At 32.0% G+C, this 26824-nt stretch overlaps 2 protein-coding genes across 3 annotated transcripts; one reads left to right on the forward strand and one right to left on the reverse strand.

Moving 5' to 3' along the window:
* The first annotated feature begins 3279 nt into the window (after positions 1-3279).
* LOC110409807 (scarecrow-like protein 23) lies at positions 3280-6310 on the forward strand. The gene is given in 10 exon segments (XM_021419284.2): positions 3280-4218; positions 4221-4544; positions 4547-4672; positions 4675-4738; positions 4740-4969; positions 4972-5034; positions 5037-5093; positions 5096-5131; positions 5134-5181; positions 5184-6310. Coding segments are annotated over 10 exon segments (1296 nt in total). The 5' UTR covers positions 3280-4037; the 3' UTR covers positions 5351-6310.
* Positions 6311-8333: 2023 nt separating this feature from the next.
* LOC110410002 (early endosome antigen) lies at positions 8334-16228 on the reverse strand. 2 transcript variants are annotated; one of them, XM_021419561.2, is made up of 7 exons: positions 16065-16228; positions 13774-13881; positions 10065-13313; positions 9724-9966; positions 9467-9625; positions 9101-9253; positions 8334-8828 (listed from the first exon to the last, which is right to left on the reverse strand). In XM_021419561.2, the coding sequence occupies exons 2-7, from the start codon at positions 13843-13845 to the stop codon at positions 8577-8579; spliced, it is 4128 nt and encodes a 1375-aa protein (XP_021275236.1). In that variant the 5' UTR covers positions 13846-13881; positions 16065-16228; the 3' UTR covers positions 8334-8576. The 2 variants fall into 2 exon arrangements, with proteins under 2 accessions (XP_021275236.1, XP_021275237.1); XM_021419562.2 differs by having other exon boundaries at positions 13774-13912.
* Between the last annotated feature and the right edge of the window lie 10596 nt (positions 16229-26824).

The raw sequence follows: 26824 nt of genomic DNA on the forward strand, positions 1-26824 counted from the left end.
TGTTGTTTAATGTTCTACTTATTTTGATTCCTTTTATTCTTCAAAAGGCAAGAAGTTTTTACGACTGCTATTTGTGATGGCAATTATTTTTTATACTGTAGATGGGTTTGGTATGTTTGTTTGAAATTGCAAAGCTGACTTGAAAGTAGAGATTATTTTAGGTTTCCCACTTATGGAAATGAATATGTAGTTATTCACTTATTCTTCTGATAGTGCCTCTGATTAAAGCTACGGTGAGGCTTGGCGTGCTGGGGCCTAGGAATTCTAGAGGACCATTTAATTGCACCAGTGGATGTGTAGTTTCTAGATTTATAAATGGTCTTAAGACCTTTAGCTACATGACCTCTTCATTTTGGTTGCAGTGGGAATTCTTTTCTCCATGTGCTTCTTATTTAGCTCAATTGATCCTGAATTTAGATTGTTTTTGCTTTGATGAAATACTTCTGGGGTTTTAAGGTGGCTTCCAAACTGAATTTGTTCAGTGAGGTCTGCTTAATGGTGGTTGCGATTGTAAATTACGTGCCTGGGTCCTTCATACATTCAAGTTTCCAAGGCTGTTATAGTTGTCAGTACCTTGAATCCAACATTGCATTTAAGCAAACATGCTTTGCATCTCATATACTAGAGAAGAGCTGTTCGTTTATTCAGAATTAAGCCAATCTACACATTTAATTCCTTTAACTGTTTGGTTTATTTAATATTGTAATTTGTAATCATCTGGCTTAGGACCCATAAATGCTGGCATTGTGTTGGTAATTCTGTTGCCCTCCATATTGTTTTATTTCTTGTTTTCCCCTAAGTCTCTAAACTAGTTGGAAGCATATTTACAATTGGATAATTTCAATGCTATACCATTCAGTTCCATTAAAATTAAATTATGCTATGGTTACAGTAAATTAAATCCCTTGTATTAGCTATTCTCTAGGTGTTGGTAGTATGGGACTGAATGCTCTTCAATTATTCATACATCATGCACTGCAGAAAAGATGACAGAGACGAGGAAGCTAAGTTTATGACCTAAACAACAAAGTACTCACAACAAAACTCTTTGCATGGGTAATTTGCCCCGTTTTTACTTTATTATGTGATAACAGATCAATCGAAATTCTCTTTCAAATTGTCAGAAACCATCCTCCTAATTTTTTCTTTAGAAAAAAACAAAGAATTGAATGACTAAAATATCATAAAAATATTTAAAATTAGTTCTTGTTATGTAGTTTTTAGAACGTGGTTGTATTACTCAAGAAAAGATGAAGATTATCTTTTTATATATATATATATATATATATAATTAAAGATTATTTAATTTGGTTATGGTTGTGGAAATGTTAAGATGCTTATATTGGGCAGTTACAGATAAAACTAGCAATATATATCGTTTTTTATACATTTAATTTGATCCAATTACGTGGTTTGGTGGGTTTGTTTGATTGGTTCATCTAATTGGTTTCTTATATGAAATGCAATATTTGACTAAAATTATAATTTCTACTTGTATTGATAAATTTATCAAACAAAAAAAAAAGGATTCCATTGTAATTCTCTTATAAAACACAACGAGATATTTAAAATTTAAAACTTAAAGAGGAGGGTAAGTGGTTAAATTCTTTGCATTTAGTCTTGATATTAGATCACATCTTTTTAACAAATATTTGTATTGTTAAATGATGTATGAATCAACTTTTGAGTACTCCGTCTACCAAAGAGACAGAGACTTTTGAAGATTTGGACTAAAAGGAAGTATAAATGTACCCATTTTGGTAACAAGGAGAACACCATTTCTCATTTTGGGATTTCAAGTAGAATATATTCTACTTGATTTTACAAAATACTTGATAGCAATAAATAAGGAAATGTAAAAAGAGCACACACACTCACTCTCTCTCTCACCTCTCAAAATAATGTTGTTAATATTAAAGTTAATTTTAAATAAAAAGACAAACATATCTTCTATTAATTATTTATTTTTTTCTCTTTTCTTTTCTTTTTTCTGTTACACTAGACTTCTTTTAACTATAAAATTATAAGGTTTAGTTTAGTGTGAAATTTAATTAGTTTTAAAATCAACTTTTTTTTTAAGAATTTTAAAATCATCTTTAATTAGTACAAATTAAATTTTAATTAATTTATATCCTAATTCAAGATTATATATTAACTTTGATATGAATATATTAATTTTCTTTGGTTAAAATTAATCAATTACCATTAATGTGAAAAAAAGGTTTAAAATGAAAAGAAAAAGAAATGAAAAAGGAGGAAAAAAATGAGGTTTATTTCTATAAAATTTCATAGATGGCAATTATAATTTAATATATTTGATGTATAGTTGAATTATAATTTAATCTAATTAAAATAGTTTTTAAAATTAGTTAAATCTTCTCACAATTTTGTAATTATAAACAAAAAATATTGAACAAAAAGAGAGAGAGAGAGAGAGAAACCCAAAAGAATATATAAAATGACCAATTATATAAGAAAGGTGTAGGTGTATTTTCAACTAAAGCTGAGGATAATGTTTGTATTTTACCCATTGTTTAATCGATCTGAGCACTCAATGGCATTTCTTTTGGGCTTTACCTAAGGACAAATTTGCTGATGAAGCAATTTAACTAAAGTATGAACTTATATACCTCACAACAGCACTTATTGATATATTTTAAAAAGTTTTAAGGTAAAATGAATAATTTATTCAAATTTAAAGGGGGATTCCACAATTTTACACAACTTTTTGTTTTTGAGAGCTTAATCCGCTCAATAATAATAAATTTAAGCTTATTACATATTCAAAATAAGAATAAATTTCAAGGAAACAATTCAACAACTGTAAGTTAAAACCTGTAATTGACATATTCAAATTTGAATAATGAAAATGAGAAAAAAAAATTCAGATTTATAAAATAAAAGAAAATGAATTTGATCCCTCTACTATTCTAATTATATTATTTTAGTCTTTTTTATCCAAATATTAATGAATTTAAATTATATATTTTTATTTAAATTTAATTTTAAAAAATCAATAACATTATTGAAATTTTACAATTAAATTTAATTTTGTATTTTTATGTTTGATGACATGATATACTAACTCGAACATGTTAATACAAAAAATTTTACTTTAAATAAGAAAATTTAAATTCTCTTTATTTAAAAAATATTTATGATTATCTAATTAAATTTATTAAAATTGAGACATTATAAATATTTAAAATTACAGAATTGAAAAAAGTAAAAAGATAAAATTCAAATTTTTACAATAGAAAATTATGAAAAGCGGACCGGAGTGAGCCCACAAAAGTGGTTCTGGCAAGTTGGGTACTGTTTGATCAGCTACGTACAAAGTTTTACACTGTATGTCAACCATTATTATATTATAGTACTAAGTAAGTATATTTACGAATTTCTATACTCTGAATGATATACCCACAACCCTTTTTGGCCTTTTCTCGAGTTTATATTATTTTTTACGTTCTCATATATTTTAAGTTATAAAAGTCCATTTTATATATTTATTTCGATAAAACCATAAATTATTAAAAAATTACTACCATAAAAATAATTATTAGACCTATCGATGTCTTAACATAAAGACAAATCTACATCCCTTAATCTTACCCAAAACAACATCCCCAGGATCCAATGATGACATAAATATGCTTTATTAATAATTAACAAACTTTTTTTATTAATTAATTTCATTTTCAATTCCTAATCCTTCCATTTAATCAAACGGACTTAACGACGGCATACCTTTACCTAACAATCATCACATAAAATGATTTTAAAAATGAAGAAAAAAGTTATCCACCTTTTTTTTCCTTTAACAGAAATTTTCCTTCAGTTTCCCACCTCCCAAACAGCGCCTTCACCCGCAACTATCAATCTCTGACACTTCTCTGCAAAAAACTCTGACAGGAAAAGCTTTTGTTGTCCTTCTCTTCAAAAGAGATTTGTCCCTTTTCTCCAAAAGTTCCTCGCCTTTCGAATCTATTCTCTCTCTTTCTCGCGCTCTAAATTCACTTTCTCTCTCCTAATCGATCATGCTTCAAAGCTTAGTTCCTCAATCTCCAATCAATTCCAACCCTAGCTCCAATCCTAACTCCTCCATGAAGTCAAAGCGCGTCGAAAGAGACGTCTCCGCCGCCACCGGCGACGATTCTGCCGCCGATGATCCTTCCACTAAGCGTCCTAACTTCTCCTCCGGAGACCAAACGGCCGCCGTAAACAGGAAGAAACTGTAATCGAAGGTGAGCTAACGGGGCTAAGACTTTTAGGCCTCCTGCTCCAATGCGCTGAGTGCGTTGCCATGGATAACCTCGAGGATGCCACCGATCTTTTGCCTGAAATCTCGGACGCTCTTCTCCTTCGGCTCACTCCTGAACGGGTCGGCGCGGTACTTTGCACACGCACTCCAGTCGCGTGTGTGAGTTCTTTCTTAGAAACCTATTCTCCTCTCGACACCAAATCGCTTACCTTAACTCAGTCCCAAAAGATCTTCAATGCTTTGCAATCTTATAATTCGATAAGTCCTCTGGTCAAATTCTCTCATTTACCGCCAATCAAGCCATCTTCCAGGCCTTGGATGGTGAAGATCGTGTCCACGTCATCGATCTCGACATTATGCAAGGTCTCCAATGGCCAGGATTGTTCCATATCCTCGCTTCCAGGTCCAAAAAGTCCGTTCAATGAGAATCACCGGCGTTCGGATCCTCTCGGAGCTCCTCGAGTCGACCGGGAGAAGATGGCCGATTTCGCGACTTCTTTGGGTTGCCATTCGAGTTTCATCCGTTGGAGGGCAAAATCGGAAATGTAACAGATCTGAGTCAACTCGGGGTGCAGTCGACTAAAGCCGTGGTGGTTCACTGGATGCATCATTGCTTATACGATATTACGGGGAGTGATTTAGGGACGTTGAGATTGTTGACTTTGTTGAAGCCGAAATTAATCACGATCGTCGAACAGGACCTGAGTCACGGGGTAGTTTTCTAGGGAGGTTCGTGGAGGCATTGCATTATTACAGCGCGTTGTTCGACGCGCTTGGGACGGATTAGGTGTGGACAGTCTTGAAAGGCACATGGTGGAACAGCAGCTGTTCGGAGCGAGATCCGGAACATCGTGGGCAGTAGTGGGCCCAAGAGACGGGTGAGGTTAAAGTGGAGAGATGGGGTGAAGAGTTGAGGCGGGTCGTTTCCGACCCGTATCGTTGGGTGGAAACCCGGCGGCCCAAGCTAGCCTTCTGCTAGGCATGTTCCCATGGAAAGGATATACCCTGGTGGAGGAAAATGGGTGCCTCAAGTTGGGGTGGAAGGATTTGTCTTTGTTGACCGCCTCAGCGTGGCAGCCGTCCGAATAAAAAATATACTATCATTTTTGTGTATCTAAAAGTTTCTAAATCTCTCAAGATTTTGGTTTATAGATTCATGATAATAATATTATTGGAGAAACAACTGTGTTCACTTGTCAATCTTTTTGCTGATGTTGCAGTTCTTTTAAGGGGAAAAAAAAAAAAAAAGGGTTTGTTCCATCAATTTTTGAAGCATACATAGAAAGATGTGAAAAAGTGAACCAAAAAAAAGGCTACACTAAAAGAAAAAGTAGAGCAAAGAATATCCCCCCATGTGCTCCCGTGAGTGTGGAGGATTATCATCTGGTGATAATGATAACAAAGTAGCTGCTATTGTTTAAATTTCATTTTTTTCTTTTTCTCCAGGTTGAGCTGCGGATGCTTGGCAATTCTCCGTTTCCTGAATAAATTGGTCTCGTACTCCTTTTACTCTTCCACTCCAGAAATTTTATTTCCTACCTATTTATGAATCCAAAAACTTTAGCCTTGGGTGGGTATCCTTTTTGCTACTAGCTAAGCCGAGGATGCTCGATATTTTTCTTTTTGTAACGATAAATTTAAGATTTTATTTTAAAAATGATTAAAAGATAATTATATAATTTAATTTGAAGTAAAAATTAATCTTATATAGATAATTAGAAAATTAAAAATCAAAGAATAAATTTTGAATTTAAAAAGAATTGTGTCAATGTGTTTGGAACATTGGCAGCCACACCCACAGCAGCACTTACTCAATAATTTTATCCTGGCAGTGAAAGTGACGTGGTTTGATCTAAGCTGGGGTTCGAAGTCTGAAAAAGTGTACTAGATTTAAGCAGAATGTGCAATTATTGATCATTGACTAAAGAGGGAGTGAGTCCCACCATGCAGGTTCTAAGGGGAAGTTGGTCTTTTTCCTGAAAAAACGGACAACTTACAAATACTTGGTTGCTGGTAATAAAAATTTGGTTGTGGGGGCATCTTGGTCTGTCTCGGGGGAGCCGGACGCCCGCACCATTGCATCCTTCCTGTTTTAGTGATGTTATTGGTTAAATCAAACACAAACTTCTCAATTTGCTGACGTGTTTGCTTAGCTGCAACTGCGTGTAACAAAATGAGAAAATACTGACAGCTATCTTTATTGTAATTCTTCCATTTTTTTTAGATTTAAATTATATAATTTTTTAAAAAATTAAAATTAAAATTAATAATAATAACTGATTTAAATTTTTATGTAAGCTTTAATAACATCATTTACATCCGTAAGATTAAAATTATTTTGATATCAATTGTAATCATTCGAATCATTAACTCATTTGAGAAATATATATATATATATATATATATAAGAATGCTACTGGAGATTTGGGAAGGCCAATGGCAGTTAGAGCCAGAGACAATTTGCTTCCCTGTAGGGATCCATATATAGAGTGGAATTCTGAAGTTGTTATTTCTAGCTCTAGTTTCATTGCAACTATTATATGGTGATTACCACCATTTCTGGAACTATAGTTTCATTAAGTGGAAGTCAAGACAATAAACTCCTGCACACACCTATCACAAAGATGCTTTAGAACTTCAGGAACTACCACCAAGTTTTCCTTTACAATCTTTTCATCCTGAAAAAATAACACTATGGTTTTGTATAGATTTATGATGTGTATTAGAAAAAAAAAAAAAAAACTCATCGTTCTTTTTCTGAATTGAGACCACTATGATTTTTAACTTCAGAATTAATGATTCAAAGATAGGAGAGAGATATATATTTAAGTTTTTTTGACCCATGCTCCTACCTTCAAAGAATACCATGTATTTGCAGCTGTGATGTAATTGCATTTTCTGTCATCTTCATTGATATTATTAGGTGAATGGTGGTCTATGTATGGTGGAGGTTGCCCAAATTTGCAACATTTGGCCGTAGGTGTTCTCAGTCAAACTTGCAGTTCAATTGGGTGTAAACCAAATAAGATTTCTATTGAAGAAATACATGACACAAGGAATTTTCTTGAGCATCAAAGACTCAGTGATCTTGTCTATGTACGATACAACTTGTACCTGAGACACATGTAAGTTGAAACACTAAACCCGACTTTCATCTATCAGAAGTATTCAACAACTGGATGGTAAGGAAATTGCTGACTTTCCACTAAATTCTTTTTATAGGGTTCTTAGAAACCAAGACAAGGATTCTGCGGACCACCTCTCATTTAACAGCAAAGAAATTCTTGAAGACTGGATTGCAGATAATGCAGTATGTGAAGAAGATTATGGGAGTTCAGATTGGATGTCACTGGATCCCCCGGTTGGTAACAGAATGCTTTCAGGAACCTCAGGTGATGAAACTGAAGACTTCTTGGGTACAGGTAACTGCACTTCGATGTGTTCTACTTCCTAGTTTATAAAAGTCTTTGGAAAGATAATAAACAAGTACTTCTAGCACGCATGCAGGGGTTGCAGATTTAGAGATTTTTAATGGATTGAAGGGGGTGAGGGAGGACATTTGAAAATACAGTGGTCCAGCAGAAACTGGTTAAATTGGAGAATCCATTTTCACATGAGGTAGGCGGTTTAAAACGATTTCTCCATTTGAAGAATTTATGATTGTGGCTGGTAATGCCATAGCATTCTGGCTAAGAAATATGTTAGACAAAGGAGGAGAAAGTGCCAAAAGTTTGACTCTGGTGATGGGGGAATGAATGCATGGTGTAGGTTTAGGAAATTTTGCTCCCTGTAAGGTTGAAATTCTTATTTAGGCTCTGCTCTCGCCAACATACTGAGGGAGCAAAGCTGTACCGTGTTCAATGTTCATACTTGAGAAAAGGGAACTTACCTCATTATAAAAGGATCTTGATCTAATATGCTCCAATGTAACCTCCAAAACTGGATCAGTTTCATGCAGCTTTCTTCAAGAATAGCTTCCTAGGCTTCTTCACAGAGAAGACGAAAGGTTAGGATCAGGATTAAATGGTGGGTGTTAACGTCCCGATAGGCTTAACTTATGTTTGCAAGGAGATAAACCAGAAACATGTCCAACCCAATCAATTTACTGAATACAAACTTGAAAGATGATAACATAAACCAACTGTGCTTTGACAAACAGGGCAAGGGAAGGAATGAAAACAAGTTCCCCAACCAACCCCAAAAACTGAGCAAGAAAGCATACACAAAATAAAGCTTTCCCTTTCTGCTGTGCATGACTTATATGGAGAAGGAAAAATACAAAACGAAAAATCAACCAAGAACCACAACACCTAACCTAATAACGCTTTCCCAAGATAACACCAATGATCACTGACACAAGGGCGACTCCCAAAATGAACTTCAAGCTTGTCAAAGCAGAAGCCTCCTCAGTGTGGGTAACTGAGGAGGAGGAGGAGGCAGCTTGCACAGAAGCTGCTTCCGACTTTTTCTTACTCTTACGTTTTGATGGCGCTGAAAAAGTTAATCCATCAATATCCCTGGATTTGACCTCTACTCCATCCTTGGATTCGGCTGCACTCCCATCACCCTGCAACATGATTTCTTGTAAGCAACTTTCAAATTTTCAAGAAATAAACCCTAATAAAGTTGGATGATAAGCACATTTTAATTCTTATCACTTGTTGAAGCTTTTGAGCTCCGGTGAGCAGGCAAACCTGTTTTAATAGATTTATAGGATCTAGATTTCAATTGTTGTGGCTTTTCTTTCATCGCTTCCTCTTTCTTTCCCATACTTTAAGGGTGTGATGTGAGGTGAATGTGAAAAGACTGGAAGAGGAGAAGATAAATATATGAACTGACCTTCACTTTGGCTCCAGCCAGTTGCAACTTCTCTTCCAACTCTTTGACCTGCTTCTCGAGAAGTAATGCTTCTTTATTTTTGGCTTCAAGCTCATCAAGGGAGCGTTTTAAAGCTGCTTCTCGTTCCAACTCTTTCTGAGAATCTGCTTCTTTCTGTTTGTTTCAAAGTTTTAACAGAGTACAACAAATGATTACGCTCAATTGTTTACTACTTATAATTCAAATATGACAATGATGAGAAATCTTAATTCAAATTTAGCAGTTTAACTTGATGTAAAAATAGTTTCCAAACTTGTTTTGATTGTCAATTTATCATACACAAAAGCATAACAAAGCTGCCAAATCTTAATAGATTTAGTGTCTAACCTGTTCAGTAATAGTTATCTGAGCAAGTTGTAAATCTCTTTGCAGTTGAAGCACTTGTTCATTGATGGCATCTCTGTCACTGATTTTTTGTGCATGATCCTCTAATTTTGAAGTTAATTCTGCCTCTCTTACAGAGGCAGCTGTCTTAACACTTTCAACCTACATGCAGCAAACAAAATAATCAGAATTATATAAAAGCACATTAATTTGAGAAGGTTAATAGTCAGTTTCCTTCTTTATTAACAGAGTATAACCACCTCTTCTTTCAATTGAGTTTCAACCGTCACCAACTGTCCTTCAAGATCTCTGACACGCGTTTGCAACACGGAACTCTCGGCAATCTCAGCCTTGAGATTTTTAATCTCCAATTGTAAAGATTCATTGTTTTCTTTTTCCTTTTTCAATTGCTCTTCAAGCTGTAATATTACAGATTGAAGTTCCTTCTTTGTATTTTGATGTGTTTCATTGAGCAGGTTGCTCTCCTCCATCAGCGAAGAAATCTGTAACATTAAAAATGAATTTTAAAGTAACTGATATTACGACAAGGAAAATCATCATACTGTTTTTTATTAAGCTACTAGTAAAATTTTCAACAAACCTGAGAGTCTAATCTCTGCCCTTCAGAAGTAAGCTGTTGTGTTAAATCTTCTATAGCCTTCCTTGAACTGTGAAGTTGATCAGCTGTTTCATCCTTCTCTATCAGGACAGCAGACAGTTTGCCCTCCAAATCACTAAGTTTTGACTCATACATGGCCAGTTCCTGAGTCAGCTTCAAATTTGCCTCAGCTAGTCCTCCACTCTCCGTTTCAAAGTGAGCAGACTTGGTTTCCAGCTCCTCAACAAATCTTTCCAGTTGCTTTAATTTAACAAGAGTCTCTTCCACCTCAACTTTTCGAGATACAGCTAACGTGGATGCTTCATGAGCTTGTTCTTTATATGTTTTAATTTGGTCTTCAAGCAAATTTAGCTTTCCAATCAATTCATTGGCTTCTGATTCTTTCTTAGTGTATTTCTCAATAGCTTCATGTAACTGTGCTTCTGCTTCCACGATTCGGGCTTCAGCTTCAGCTCGAAGTTCTGAGGCTCTTGTATGCTGATCTGATAATTCTCTAATTGTGTACATATGAGAAGCAACTTCTTGAGCAGTTACTTCCTTCTCCGAAACAGCTGAATTAAGCAATTCCTGAAGTTCATCAACTCTGCTCTTGAGCTGAATGTTTGTCTGAACCAACAGTTCATTCTCTGAGGAAGACTGAACAGCTTTATTTTCTGCTTCCAATATCTCTTTTCTGAGCTGTTCATTATTGCTTTCTAAAGAAGCCAGCTTCATTAAACTCTGATCCAATTCTTCTTTTAGAGATGTGGCCTTTCCAGCTGCTTCAGCAACCTGTTCTTCATAAACCTTTACCTTATCTTCAAAAATTTTAAGTTTCTCAAACAGAGATTTGGCTTCTGACTCCTTATTGGTGAAGTTTTCCATTGCTTTTTGGAGCTTAAGTTCTGAATCCCTTGTAGAGGATTCATGTAATGATTCAAGCTCCAAGTTTCTTGCAGTAGATTGCTCTATTACTCTTACATGTTGCTCTAGTTGCTCTTCAGCAGATTTGAGCTTTTCCATTACCTCGCTTTCTCTGAAACCAGCAGCCTTAAGATCATTTTCAATGCTTTCCAACTTCTGCTGTGTCATGTTTAAATCACTCCGCAATATTTCCAGTAGATTTTCTGCTTCGGCGAGCTTCCCAGCAGAGTCATGGGATGCCTCTTCTAACTTTTTCTTCTCGTCTGTTGCTAAATTCAAGCACTCTGTCAATTCCCTTTCCTTCTCATTGGCCATTTGCAATGCAATTTCAAGGCTTGATGCCCTAGTTTGGAATGCCTCAAGTTCGGATGCAAGTTCAGATATCTTTCCGGAGTATCTCGTGGACTCAGCTTCAGCATCCTCACATTTTTTTTCTAATTTGCTTATCTGTTCCTCAAGTTCCTGAATCCTGTACTTCTCTGCTTCAAGTAACAACTCCAACTCGTTCACTTTCTTATCGGCACGCTCTAATTTGGAATGAGATGTCTGGAACAGATCCTCTAGCTCAAGGCTGCGCTGATGACTCATATTAGCTCGGTCCTCATGTTCAGCACTTCTCTCCACAGCGATCTTCAACTCCTCTGCAAGCTCTGAGTTCCGACCTGCTGACTGGTTTAGAGTTGACTCTAGCTCTGCTACCTTCTCCTGGTACTCCTGCGTTTGATCGTTCAGCAGTTTCTTTTCTTCCTCAACCTCTCCCAACTTTGTAGTGAGTTCAGATATTTTCCCAGAAAATTCTTTCAGTTCTTTCTCAGCTTCAAACCCTTTCAATTCTAATAAATTTAACTGCTGTTCAAGCTCCACATTCCTCTGCTCAGCTGCTATAAAACGTGCCTCAAGCTCCCTCAGTTTCAATTTTGCATCTTCTGCTGCTTCATTTGACGCTCGAAGTATATCCTCCAGCTCAAGATTCTTTTGAGTAGCAGTTACTGCAGCAGCTCCAGATTCATTATGGAGCTCTTCTAGAGATTTCAGTTTCTGCTCAAGCTCCTCATTCTTAGACAGAGCCTGAGACAAAAGAGAATCAGTTTTGCAGAAATTCTCATTTGAAACCTTCAGTTTTTCTTCAAGTTCACTGCACAGCTCCTTCATCTGTGCTGCATTAGTGTTGAGATCTACTGTGGCTGTTTCTAGAGCTTCTTTTTCTTTTAGCACTTTACTTAATTCTTCCTTTACAATCGACACCTGTACTTCTTGGTCCTTCAGCCCAGCTTCAACCAATTTCCTTGCTTTCACTTCCTCCTCCAGTTTCAACTTGATGTCTTCCAACTCGGAAACCTTTGCTTGCAGATCTTCTTTACTTGCAGCAAAAGTGTTCTCAAGAGTTGAGATATCTTCCTTCACCTTGGATTCTGAAGCCTTTTTCAGGTCCAACTCTTGAGTCAGTTCACTGATAAGAGCTTCCTTTGAAGCGAGTCTTTGCTCCAAGTGCAACACTAGTGACTTAGAAAGTGCCAACTCCTCCTGAACAGCAGAAAGTTCTGCCGTAGTGCTTTGAAGTGCTGCGTCAACCTTCTGGTTTTCAGCAACCTTCTCATACACGGCCTTCAGTTCTTCCTTCAGGGAAGCCATCTGATCTTCCATTTCTTTTGCACTAAGTTTTGCAGTTTCAAGCAATCTCTCGAACTCCAAAGCCCTCTGTGTCTCAGACTCAGCATGAGAGCCACTTTGTTTGTGCAGTTCTTCAAACTTCCTTGCCTCTTGTGCAGAACTCTGCAGATCCTGCTCCAACTCTTGCATCCTCTTTCTTGAGATATCAATCTCAATGTTGAGACCATCAAATGCTTCCTTCACTTCAGTGAGTTCCTTCTGTTTTGCCTCTTGAGCTTGCAAAGCCTCTTGCAAATTGGTTAGCTGTAAACTGTATCTCTGCTCAGCTTCAATGATTTGCTCTTGCAATTTCTTATAACTGAGATCAAGTTCATCATATTTCTTTCCCCCTTCATCCAACTTCTCCTTTGCAAGCAAAACCTCATCCTGCAGCCGGCTATTTTCTGATTCAGTCTGCTTTAATGCTCCAGTCAATCTTTCCAATTCAAGCTCGAGTTCCTTCAACTTTTCTTGGGCTTCAAGAAGTTCTCTACTTGAATTGCTTAAGCTTCTTTCCTTGATGGTTAGCTCAGTATCCTGCATGGATGCAGGCTTAGCCACATTAGAACCATCCTTCATATCCAATGCTTCCTTCTCCACTTTAATGAACTCTCCATCAAAGGTGGTTTCTTCCTCTTCTTTCTTTCCTGCTACTTGAGGCAAGTCTCCATTTGAGGCCTGTAGTGTATCCATGCCATCATCATTGGAAACAACTGATCAACCTCAAAAACTAATGTGTGCATCACGGTTAAGTACAACAGAATTTGACATAAATTCAAGCATTCCTAATTTTGTGAAGTGGTGTAACATTTCAACTAAGAGACTAATTTGCTTTCAGTAAAATTGAAAATAAAAAAATGAAACAAATTTATGGGAACTGTCAATTTGAATGGTGGATTTAACAGAGAATAAACTGAACTGTTGGAGAAATACCCAGGAAAGTGAAGAGAATTAAAGCAGTATAAATTCTAGATTCTTGCTTTTAGTTTGGAAAAACATTGTAAAGGCTGGAATAAATGAACCAGAAACAACCATTTCAAAGTTTAATATGCGACAGAAATGAAAACGTCAGCCGGTTATACTTGCAAATTAAAAAACCAACTGACAAAAATTGCAGAAGATAGAGATATGCTAATACCTTCACACTTGCAGTTTCCTCAACAGCTTCCTTCACTGGGATTTCAGTACTGACTAAAGTCTCTCCTTCCATATTGGAATTAAATTGCTGCTCTTAACACTTGTTCACCTGTGATCATTGAAGTTCCCCAGTTCAGACCCTGGATCATAACACTAATATGCATTTTAATATTTAGTTCAGTAAATCTTTTGGGTACAAGGTGAGATAGTCCCAGTTTTTGAAAGTGCATTTGCTTTACTTCTTTTTAAACTTACTCTATGTACCACTATGAATATCCAATGTTTACAAATTCAAAATTTTGAAGTAATTATTAACCTTTCAAGGGAAAACAGCTTCACATTCACCTCTTGATTTATGTATCGAATTGGGGAAAAGGCTTATTAATTTCATAAAATTAATTAAGTCTGACTTATAAGCAGTGGACACTTGCTATGAGCCAAGGCGGGTATAGCAATGGATTCTGAATTGATAAAAGGAATCGGCAGGGGCTAGATCAAGATTCAAGATGATAGTTCAAACCTAGGAACGTTATGATTCTTCAGAACAAAAACATAAAAAAGAGACATAAAAGGAAAAAGAAGTAGTAAATTTCTGTTCGATGATGATTGTCCTTTTGGACAAATGTTCCGTTGTAAATTGGAATGAATGATGCAAACTTTGAACGGTGTGCCGACAGCGGACTTGGCATGAGCAAAGATGCCAGCAGAAAACTCTAATCCTATGTGCCAATTAATTACCACTCAACACCACCCTGTTCGTTTTCCTTCTGTCTTTTTCTCACTAAACTACAGAAATTTTGTCATCCTTTATATTTTTCTTTTTTGGTGCGTAACTTATCCTTTTAGCTTGGGCTAATTGTTTTTAAGGTTAAATAAAAAGAAGAAAAAAATTCAAGTACTAACAAAAAATTAATTTTTTTTTAAATATATTGTGATCGTGTGTTACGGTGCCCGTTTGTACTTTTCCAACCCATAGCCACATGATCGTAGATCACCGAAAATTCGACCTCCTGATCAAATCATGTGAAGTCGTCCTGTGAGATCAGTAACTTTGTGGGACCCTAACTAAATTTCCATTTCTCTTCTGAATAAAATCAAATTTATTATAATTGAACCATCCGTGCATCTCAGGTATGAATCTACCGTTAAGTGAAAACAAAACAATTAGAGCAAAACTTTGAACCGAAATGAAACCGCCCAAAAAGAGAAAAAGAGGAAGAAAATAAAGAAAGCACTGAGAGAGGGGGTCCATCAAAGTAGGCACACCATCACTGTAGCTTAATTTTTGTTTTATAACATATCGATCTATCAAAGTTTATTTGACAAACGCGTGACAGCTCGATTTCTATTTCACGAATTAGGTCCCCTTCCTTTCTCCCTCACACTGTTGCTTTCATCTTTCCCAATTTTTTCGATAGTAATCCTTTACTTATCATCACTTCCTATAATTACGTAAAAAGACAAACGGTTTAAAGAGAATTGCTTTATCAAACCAAATTTTGCTATACATTAAAGGGGGTGATGATCACAAAGTAAACCTTATTCATTTTTTAACTTCTGCCAACCTAGTTAGGGGTTAAAAGTCTATTCAGTAACTGTTGTAAGTGGAGTGCAAATAGCCAATTCGATGAATAATATTAAAATTACGAAGGAATTCTAGACGTTACGGATTCCTTTGAGATCTAAACCACTTCAAGGCCACCCCTACCTAACATCCCACACTAGAAAATGAGATGGAAAAAAAAAATTAAAACAGTATATAAGTTTAAACAAATACGATGCTAATATTAATTTGCAGAGAAAATTAATTTAATTTCCTGCAACAAGCAAAAAAAAGGCGATCAAAAGATGGAATTAGCGATGATCGATAAGAATCAACTTCTGATGATCAATCAAAATCAACAGTCCAAAGAAGTGGTGGAAAGAAAGAGTCGCTACTTTCTTCCACTTCCCAGAGCTAAACTGGAAAATCATCGTCCACTACATCACATGTAATCTAAGTTATATCTGATCATGCTGATCATTCAGTTTCTGTACAAGTTTAGTTTGTCAAAAGAGTATAAAAACCACCGGCACAAACACAAATTCAAAAAAGCAGAACAAAAAAACTTAGTATTAACCGATCTCGAAGAAGAAAAAGCACAAAGAATGACGAGAAAACAGAACGGCTCTTGCAGATATATCTAAAATAATTCACGTGAAAAAACAAGTGATTATATATAAAAATATATATATCAATACATGCAAGACGGAAAGAAAAAGGAATCAAAAGAGATAAAAAGTAATACTTGCCTGATGAGCAAAAGTTGGATTAGATTTGATTTGTTTTGCTTTGGCTTGTCTTACTATTTGTTTAATGGAGTTGTACTTCGGGAAGCTAAGAAAAGGAAGAAAACGCTGAAAATTGGAGGAATGAGAAAGGAGAAGGGGTGAAGAATGGCGGAGGTGATGAAAGACAAGAGAGAGAATCTTTGGTTTATAAAGTGTTTAGAGTAGGACTCCACTTTTGTGTAAGTGGGCCTCACTTCAACAGCCAATGCCACGACAACTGGGTCGGAACGCTGCCCATTTTGCTTTGCCCCCAATATGTTGCCCATAGATTTCTCCTAAACTACATTCCATGCCATTCCTCTTTTTTAATTTTAATTTTCATTCTTTTTTTTTTCTTTTTAGCATGTAAATTTTGGCTAAATTTTTCTAATTTTATCCGCTTTTTTTTTCTCTATTTTCTTATTTTTGTCTGACAATGGGATAATCCCATTACTTATACATATTAAATATGATAAATCAATAGATTTGGAAAAACGGATTAATTTAGAAAGAATATTTGATTTTTCTTAAGTAAATATCAGATTTTGAAGATTTAGCAAATCTAATTACATTTACAAATGGTATCAGATGCATTTAAGGCAAGAATCCACTAACATTAATTATTTCGCTTCAATGCTAAAACATCCATGCCATTGGCCACTGCCTCTGGTCCTAACGAATCCAATTTGAACATTTTAATTTCATTGGAAAATCTAGTAATTTTCTAGATTGAGCACCATCTATTAAAGTAAGAAAGTGCTCAATGACACATCGATCCAAGCATGTTTACGTTATCAGGAGAAATTGGCCTAGAAAAGTACTAAATTGTAATTGGTAAATTGATACAAAATTGTAATTGTAATTGTATTACTAAATTACCAGAATTAATTAATTAGTAAATTGATACAAAAAGATGATACATGTTAATTATATATATCTTATAATATTATATATGTATATATAAAAGTTAATTTGATGGACTTAAGTTTCTCTTAGTATGATTATAAATCCATTTTTCTCCTTAGAATCCTTTCCACTTCTACCAACACTTGTCCTTTTTTCATATAAACGAAAATACAAAAGCAATCATCTTTTTCTTTCTTGGAATCAATGTCGAGTTCCAAATGATTTCATCGTAATTTTAAGTTAATGTTGTGGATACAGATGTTGAGGAGATAATGATCACAGAGTGGGGTAAAGTTTAGCATTATGTTTAGTGCTCAACATAAGAGTAAATTTGTTTTTTAAAACAGTAGAAATAATTTCACCCTATTGCGGGCTAGAAATTATTAATCACGAATTATTAAGAATTTATTTAGTTGATAATACTTTGCTCACTTGTTTTTTGTTATTTACTTTTTTATTTTTAGAAGAACTCTTATAGAGTAAAAGCAAAAGGAAAAAAAAATACATGCAATATTATCATAACTAATTACCATTTATAATTTTTTTTTAGTGTTTTACTTGTTGTCAGGATTTAACTATTTGTTTTCTTTGAATTCTTGAAAATATATATAATTTTAGCTCATGTTAAAAAAGAAAATATAATTTTATTTCTTTTATTAAGAAAGAACTAAAACATGGCTACAATAAGATCAAATGTCCTTTAATAGTTTATCCTTTATGATAGAAACACAAAGCACCATATTTAGGCAATAAATACATAAGATCATTCTATTTAATGTGTGTTATTATTTGACCACTCATCCAAAATTTGTTACACATTAAATATTATATTTATACAATTTACACGTTAAATATTATATATTTGTTATTAATGTATGTGTGAATATACATTATGTCACATTGGAGTGTAATTTGATTTAAACTCTTACATTTGATTATGTATATATAGATTTGATTATAAATTAGATTGGATTAAAATTTAGATTTAATATATCCAAATCAAATCTTAGCATTATTTTTATTTTATAAATTCTATGTAGATAGGGGTTATTAGATTATGCGTAGGCCTCTTTCTTCATTTGTAAATATATATTCTTGAATAAGATCTTATTACTTTATTAATACTTTTTTCTCATAGATGTTTTTCAAGGTTATATTTTACAACACATTATTAGCAACATGTTATTAACATAATCTCTAATCTCTTAAGTTTTGATATCGTTTAGTTTTCCTCATCTCCAAGTCCAAGTTTTGATTTCATTTAGTTTTCATCATCTCAAAGTCAAAGTTTAGTTTCTTTAAGTTTCAAAAAGATTTCAATAGTTGGTCTTTAATTTTTGATTTTAACAAATTAGGTAAATGGACGGATAATTTTACCCGTTAGTTATGGATGGACAATTTTACTCGTTAAAAAAATCAAGTAAATGGATGGATAATTTTACCAACTAGAAGTGAATGGATAGTTTTATCCGCTAGAAATGGATGGATAATTTCACTTACAAGAAGTGGATGGATAGCTATACTCGCAAGAAGCAAATAGATACCTTTATCCGCAAGAAGTGGATGGATACCTTTACTTAAAAAAAGTAGATGAATGCTTTTACCCACTAGAAATGGATAGATACCTTTACCCAACAGTAATGGATGGATACATTTACCCAATAGAAGTTTATAGATACCTTTATCTATCAGAAGTAGATGGATACCTTTATGCACCATAAATGGATGAATAGTGAAGAGATATAAGAAAAAAATAAAAGTAGATAGAATAAAAAGAATATTTTAAATGTTTGTTATTGATGTGGCATAAAAGGTCATTGGTTGCATATCTGTCATACATCGATACATCTTGTTGAATTTTATCAAGTATTAGTGAAAGCTAAAAGAAAAAAAATATCAAAATAAATTTTGATGAAAATGATTTTAACTACAATCAAGTTGATATAATACATTTAAATGTTGTAGTTTTTCTTGTTCACCCTAAAAGAGGAATTAATCATGTGATTGATAATTAAAATATACAAGAATAAAATTTCTTAAGTAATTTGTTGGTATGTTTTAGTATAATTTTATCATAAAGATATTTTTATATGTTCTCATTACATTTAAATAATATATTTTTATTATGTGTTTTAATAGTAAATTATATATTTAATACTATCTTATGTTAACTTACAAGTTTCTTACTATATATGTATATTATTTTATTAAAAGAAAATATGGATATTCATCTAAATTATACTACACAAATAGTAAAATGATTGAAATTCATGCTAAAGTAAACCTGAAGTTTGCTAATGATTTTAATATTTTGCATGACAGGTTGAGCCTTCTTAAATCAATACAGATGCTAAAAATTATTAAAAATTTATGTAATTATCTATTGAAAAGTTAGAAGATTTTTCAACTTGATGAATTCTCATATATTGCTTGTTCTCAAGGCAAATTAATCATAAAGCCCTCATTAGCTAAACTTAGGATTGAATCCACTACAAGCTTGAAACGTATTCAGGGTAATATATGTGGATTTATACATCCATTATATAGATCATTTAGATATTTTATAATTTTAATTGATGCATCGATTAGGTTATCACATGTGTACTTATTATTAACTTACAATTTGATGTTTACAAGATTACTCGCTCAAATTATTCATTTGTGAACACATTTTCTTGATTATCAATAAAGACTATTAGTCTTGACGATATTGTTGAATTTACATATCAAGTCTTTAATGAAAATTGTAGATTAGTTGGAATAACTGTTTAACAGTCGGTTACCCATGTTCATACATAAAATGTTCAGCAAAATCGTTTACTAAATACTTTTAACTAATTGTAAGGTCATTGCTTATGAAAACTAAACTCCACATTTTTACTTAAAGGCATGTCATTTTGCATGTAACAACATTTCTATGCATCATGCCAATGAGTTGTCATAAATTCTTCCTTATACAATTGGTTTATGGTTAAAACTTAAATATTTTTCATTTAAAAATTTTTTAATATGTGATATGTGTCCCAATTGCTATACTACAACAACAAAAATAGGTACTCAAAAGAGGTTAGGAATATAAGTTAAATATAAATATCTAGAACTATTAATAAGAGATTTATTTACGATAAGGTTTATCGATTGTCATTTTGATGAAATAGATTTTTCAACATTACGGAGAGCAATAAGTAGATATAAAAAGAAGTTTTTTGAAATGCATTATTATTATTTTTTAGTTTTGGTCCTTACACAAATCAATGTGAACTTGAAATTCATATTATAATTTATTACAAAGTATAGAAAATCAGTTGTTAGACGTATTTACTAACCTAATAACAATAACTAAATCTTAGATATCAATTGCAAATGCTCTTATTAAAATTGATCTCCTTGTAGGATAAGGTACGCTAGAAGCGTAGGAAACTAATATGTTCCAAAGATAGAATCTTCAAAAAGAAAAGGAACAAATATACAATATGGTCAAAAAAAGGAAAAAGAAACCCCAAAAGAGACACTTAATAATATTGATAAACTTTTAGAAGAAATTCATGTACTTAAAATCATTGAAAATGAAGAGATTTCAAGAATTGATATCATGACGGGAAAAGATGAAACTAAAATAAAATAAACATAAATGATATTTTTACATATAATGTAGTTCTCGATATTATGAGAAAAAGATGAGGATCTTGAACCTACATCTGTTGAAAAATGTAAATATAAAAATAATTAGTTAATGTGAAAAGACACAATCAAGTTGGAATTGAATTCTCTTGTAAAACGTGAAATTTTTGAACCTATAGTCTATACAATAAATGGTGTAAAATTAGTAAGATCTAAATGGGTATTTGTGCAAAAACGAAATGAGAAAAATGAGCTTATGAGATATAAAACGTAACTTGTTGCTCAAGGTTTTGCTCAAAGACTTGGTATTGATTATAAAGAGATATTTTGTGGTGGATGTCATTGCATTTCTATATTAATTAGTCTCAAAATACATAAAAAAATAAAACATACCTAATTAATGTAGTTATAGCTTATTTATATAGCTTACTTGATATCGATATTTATATAAAAATTTGTAAAGAATTTAAGTTGCTTGAGACATAGAATTCTCAAAAAATATATTCAATCAAATTAAATAAATATTTATGGATTAAAAGCAATTTGGACATATATGGCATAATCGCATTTATGAATCACCTTAATGAAGATTTGTTGAAAGAATGCTATAAAATGATCCTATATACTCATGTATTTTTATAAAAAAATTTAGATATAAATTTGTTATAATTGTTGTTTATGTTAATAACTTGAATATTATTGAAACTCCTAAAAGTTATCAAAAGTTGTAGTTACTTAAAGAAAGAATTTGAGATGAAAGATCCTAGAAGATAAAGTTTATTTGGGTCTTCAAATTGAGTACTTGACAAATAAAATTTTTACTTGTCAATCAAATTATATAGTAAAAGTGTTAAAATGATTTTACATAAAGCATACTCATTGAATTCACCAATTCACTCGATGTGAAAAAAAAACATTTTCCAACCTCGTGAGGATGATGAAGAACTTCTCAATCTTGAAGTACTATATCTTGGTGCAATTAGAGCACTAATATATTTTGCTAGCAAGACACAACTTGATATATCATTTGTTGTAAATTTATTAATAAGATATAATTCTTTTTCAACTCAAAGATATAAGAATAAAATTAAACATATATTTCAATATCTTCGAGAAACAATAGATATGAGCTTATATTACTCAAATATATTCAAAATCAGATTTAATTGGTTATGTGGATGCAAGATATTTATCTAATCTACACAAAGCTCGATTTGAGACAAGTTACTTATTCACATATGGGGGGGTATGAATACTTCATGGTGTTCTATAAAATAAATTATAGTATATACTTCTTTTAATTGTGTAAAAATTTTAACAATTTATGATATAAAGTCATCAATGTGTTTGGTTAAAATCTATAGCTCAACATATTCGAGAAACATATGCTTTGTCAACCAAAAAAGAAATTTTAATAATGTTATATGAGAATAATACTGGCTGCATCACCTAGTTAATGCAAATTACTGTTTGACCCCTTAACTAAAAGTTGTTACACATTAAATATTATTTTTATACAATTTACACGTTAAATATTTTACTTTGATTAAATGATCAATAATTCTAATTCAAAGCAATTCTTGTTCACAATTTTTGTCTAGGAATAGTAGCTAGATGAGCATAGAAAAAGATGTTACTAAAATTAAAGAAGGTAGTAGCACTTTTACTTTTTTTGCATAACCTTTTGAACATTATATCCAAACTCAAAAGGGAAATACAACCAATTTTACATTTGTACTAAAAAGTGAAGTTTTTACTAGATTGTTATCTTAGAATTTAAATTGGAATAATTGGTGAGTCTGACAAGAGTGTAAGTGAATTGAGTCATGTCAAGCTCGAGTTGGGCTAGATTAAGAACTCGAGACTTGAGCTTGATCGAGCTATATTTGTTTGTGTTCAAGCTAGACTCACAAAATGATCAAACTATTCAAGCTCGACTTGATTAGCCTCAATTATTATTAGTTGATGTGAAGAGTTATAAGTTTGAAATCAACACTTAAATAAATTTTAGAATATATAAATAAATATCATATTTTATTTTTATGTAATATTAAAATATATTAAATTATTTAAAAGTTCGATATTGTTCGTGAATCACTCTAATTTGAGTATTGTAAAACTCACATTCAACTTGACTGATTACTCAAACAACTTGAATTCACATTTGGTTGAATGATTTCAAGTATTTATCATGTCAAACTCGAATACCTCACGAGTAACTCAAACTCATTTATATTCCTAGCTAGGAAAGTAGAAAATGAGAATGGTGAGGAAGTAGACATAAGAACACCAAAAATATTATGTGATTTTGATAATGTGTTTTAGATGAATGGAAACGGTAATTTTAAAAATACAAATTATTGTGTAGTTTTTTTTTGTTAAAAAAAAAAAGATTTGAATTTTACGTTTTAAACAAAATATCATGCATCAATCAATAAGTCAAATGTTTGAGTGCATAAATCATTATTTAATTAGTATAATAGATTGAAAATTTTTAAAAGTCGCTATAGTATTATAACAGAAATTATTATACAGTAAAAAAGAAGATTTGATCTTAGTTTGAATGAATGGGATACTTGCACTTATTCAATAGTATTGAATCAAATACTTTAATCCATATTATTAAATAAATATTTTATAACATAGTGAAAAAGGGAATGGTGTTTAGGAGGTTTAAGAGACGACGGAGGTTAGATTGGTCATTGAACAACAAAGAAAACTGTTGGGCTTGTTTTTGGTCTCAAAGTGGCGGCCATTGTCGACCGACCAAACCGCCCTTCTATGATGTACGCTTGCAAAGGTGAGGGACGACTCTGTCTTTCTTTGGATGACAAGGACATTTGCCTTAACCTTTTTATTATAAACTGATATAATACAATAATTTTTTTGGATCCATAGATCAGCTCAAATGTTTCCTTAATTTATAGTAATTTCTAATTTTCACGTCTTTCATCTTAGCCATTTATGCTTACATAAGATTTTTAAAAGATAAATAAATTAGAGGCTCCATCTTTAGTTTTCTATTCTCTTGGAACAATGTTACTTCTTTTCTTTAAATTTTAGTATAATTTTACCATGTAACTGTTAAAAATTAAATATTTACAATTAAGACGATGATGCGATATTTGTTTAAAATATAATAAAATTTTAAAAAAAACTAACGATTTAGGTTAAATTTATTTTACAAAATTGATATCCGACATTAAAAAAATAAAGAAAATTTTTTTTTGATATTTTTTCTACAAAAAATATATTTTCTTACAAATAAAAACTTTAATTTTCTTGTCCATTTATTGTAGAAAATAATATTCACCCCATATTATTTGAATTATGGTTGGCAACATTGTACCATAGCGGCAACTATAGTATAGGCAATGGGTCAGCTGAGTCAGCTTTGATTTATGAAATTGTCTTACTCCACTGGCTTTATGATGTTCCTCATTATTCACTCAGGGTGAGACCATAATCTAAACTTTTTAAAAAAATTAATAATTCCCATACCAATGCAGTACTTAAATAATCAGTCTTATGAGAAGACTTTTTCCTTATATTTTTGAAAAAATAAAAACAAAAATGGGATCCTTTTAGTGCCCAAAAAAGAAGAAAGAAATTTGTTGAAAACCAGGGGGTCAAGTCTAGACAGCTCCCATCCATTGAATCAGCTGGATTTTAGGCTAATTATTGTGGAATTTCACATATTAAAAGCCAACTTGTTCACTTTACATCTTGTATGACCATAAATATTGTTATTTATTGTATTTATTAAAACAAAGTTGTTAATAAACATTTTTGAAGAAAATTTGTGGTCTCTTTTAGGAGGAATCTTAATTCAAATCTCACATGTCTAGTTTACATGTTTTCACCATCTTCACGAATTAGGAGTCTTATTTTTCACTGAAGATATCAATAGGAATTTCAACTGCTACAAAGGAGATTTAATTGAGATCTAGGGCATAAATCCTTCAAGTTAAAAAGTCATAAATACTTATAATAGTCAACGTTTTATTAATCATGCCATCTACGAATTTAAAGTGATGGGTGATCGATGATCTAAATTTTTAAGACTGACATTTTTAGTGTAGTCCGCGATCTTTAGGTAATCAATCATTGTTCCAAATCATTTTTGTTTTATTAAAAAAAACAAAAATCATTGTGCCAAACTAAAAGGATTAGATTGTAGTATTGAGTTTTAGATTGATTTTATACATATTTTGAAATTATAAATTATCTTACTAACTTTTTTTTTAATTTATTTTTTATTATCGTAAGTTAATGGAAACATGCACTAAAATGTTTGAATTTTAAGATTTCAATTTCATGTTATCGTTGAATAAACTTGTTATATGTTTGTACTTTGTAATGTAGATTGATGTTCAAATTTCTAGTAATTATGAATTTGATACACTATATGATTGTAATTTACATTTATGATATTATATATTTTTTAAATATATATATTTATTAATTAGAAATTATTATGCTCGATGCTTTGAGTGAGTGGAAAAAAAAATGTGGATGAAGAAGAGGGTTAAATTGAGGAGAAGTAAGCATTTTGGGCAAATTGTACTTGGAATTTGGGAGGCAAAATGGTTTGACTCTTGACCAAGTCAAGGCCGGCCCAACACCAACTGGCTGACCAGTCGTTGGAGCCTTGAAAATTCCAAACCAGCTGCTCCTCAAAATGGTCAACGAATGGGCCAAATCTTCAAATAGGACCATTCCAGGTCATCCAATGGTCAATATCCCCAAAGCCTTTTTTTCTTTATTTTTTTAATTTTTTATTAAATTTGTTAATAAAGTGAAGGTATAAAATAAAAAATATAATTGTAATTAATTAAATATAAACAAATAATTAAAATAATAACACAGCTTATAGTATAATTAATTTATATAAAAATAAAATCATGCATTTTGTTTTTTTTATATTATATATTTTATGTACAAGCTTTCAAAATATTATTTATTTTCATTCAAACATGCTTTTGTTTTCTTTTTCTGAAAACAAAAAGTAAATAAGAGAAGTGTTATTATTATTCAAATGAAAACTAAGTACTCATTTATTTCTATTAAAGATTATTTGATTGAATATGGTCAGCTATTATGAATTTGGGTGTAGTTATCAACTTCATGATGTGGAACCCATCAAGCAATGCCTGGAGTCCTCTCTCTATGTGTTTTCGTTTTGGCCATATATCTCTATGTTTGTTCATGCCCAGTAGGTAGACATATTAATATTATGACCTAAAGTCTAATATTCATGTAAATAACCCATCTCCAATTTGGTTCAATACAGAAAAAAAAATTAGCCATGATGTTCTTTCTTTCTTTATTGTTTTTTCACCGTTCATTCCCTCTTTCTCTTGGTTGGTGGTGAAGATGAGGCAAGATTTGACATGAAGAGGTCAGTGCATGTCAATTCTTTGTCTATGCAGGCATTGGCATAATGGGTGTGTTGAGTTTATTTAATTTTATGTTGGATTATCTTTAAATGATATGTTAATTTACTGATTTGATTTGTCGTTAATTTTTTTTAATATTTATATCATATATGTTGATGTAATTTCTATTTGTATATTTTTTTTTGAAAATTAATTTCCATTTATATGTATAATGTTTGAATAAAATAACGCCTCGAGATTAGAAAAAATATTTGATCTGATCAAAAATTATTTATTTCATACCACATTATTTCAACCAATTTGAACGTGAGAGTTGATTGGATTATCACAACTTTTCTATAGGATGATTTAGACCCCCATAAACTACCAAATTTTATTTAAAAATTTAGGCTTCGAATGTCTCATTTTCTTAAAATTTTTTTAAAAAAATTTAGGCATGCTTTGTACATGAGACTATGATCCTAATTTAAATTTAATTATTTTAGATATGACACATTAGTTCAGCACAAGAAGATACGAAATTAAACGAATTTAGATTTAGCTTTATCTTGTTCCGTGTTAATAGTATTTGACACATTTAAAACATGTTCAAACTCATTTAATTGATTATATTTAACTTGTATAAGTGAAACATGTTTAGCAATCAGTTTAAATTTAATAATAGAAGACTATTTTATTATGATAATGAATTTTATGAATGTTATTTGTGTTGAATTTTTATTTTATTTGATGATATTATTATCTTGTTATAATCGTTTATATGATTATCAAATTTAAACTTGAAAAATAAAAATATATTTGAATTATAAATCATTT

Source organism: Theobroma umbraticum, unplaced genomic scaffold (assembly GCF_002168275.2).
Source record: "Theobroma umbraticum cultivar Fairchild unplaced genomic scaffold, ASM216827v3 scaffold_44.0, whole genome shotgun sequence".
NCBI classification, from domain to species: Eukaryota; Viridiplantae; Streptophyta; class Magnoliopsida; order Malvales; family Malvaceae; genus Theobroma; species Theobroma umbraticum.

Coding starts and splice junctions, on each gene's coding strand:
- LOC110410002 (XM_021419561.2), bottom strand. CDS start 13,845: ATGGAAGGAGAGACTTTAGTCAGTACTGAAATCCCAGTGAAGGAAGCT. Junction 9,967..10,064: donor GGCAGAGATTAGACTCTCAG/GTTTGTTGAAAA, acceptor TTAATGTTACAG/ATTTCTTCGCTGATGGAGGA. Junction 9,254..9,466: donor AGATAACTATTACTGAACAG/GTTAGACACTAA, acceptor TGAAACAAACAG/AAAGAAGCAGATTCTCAGAA.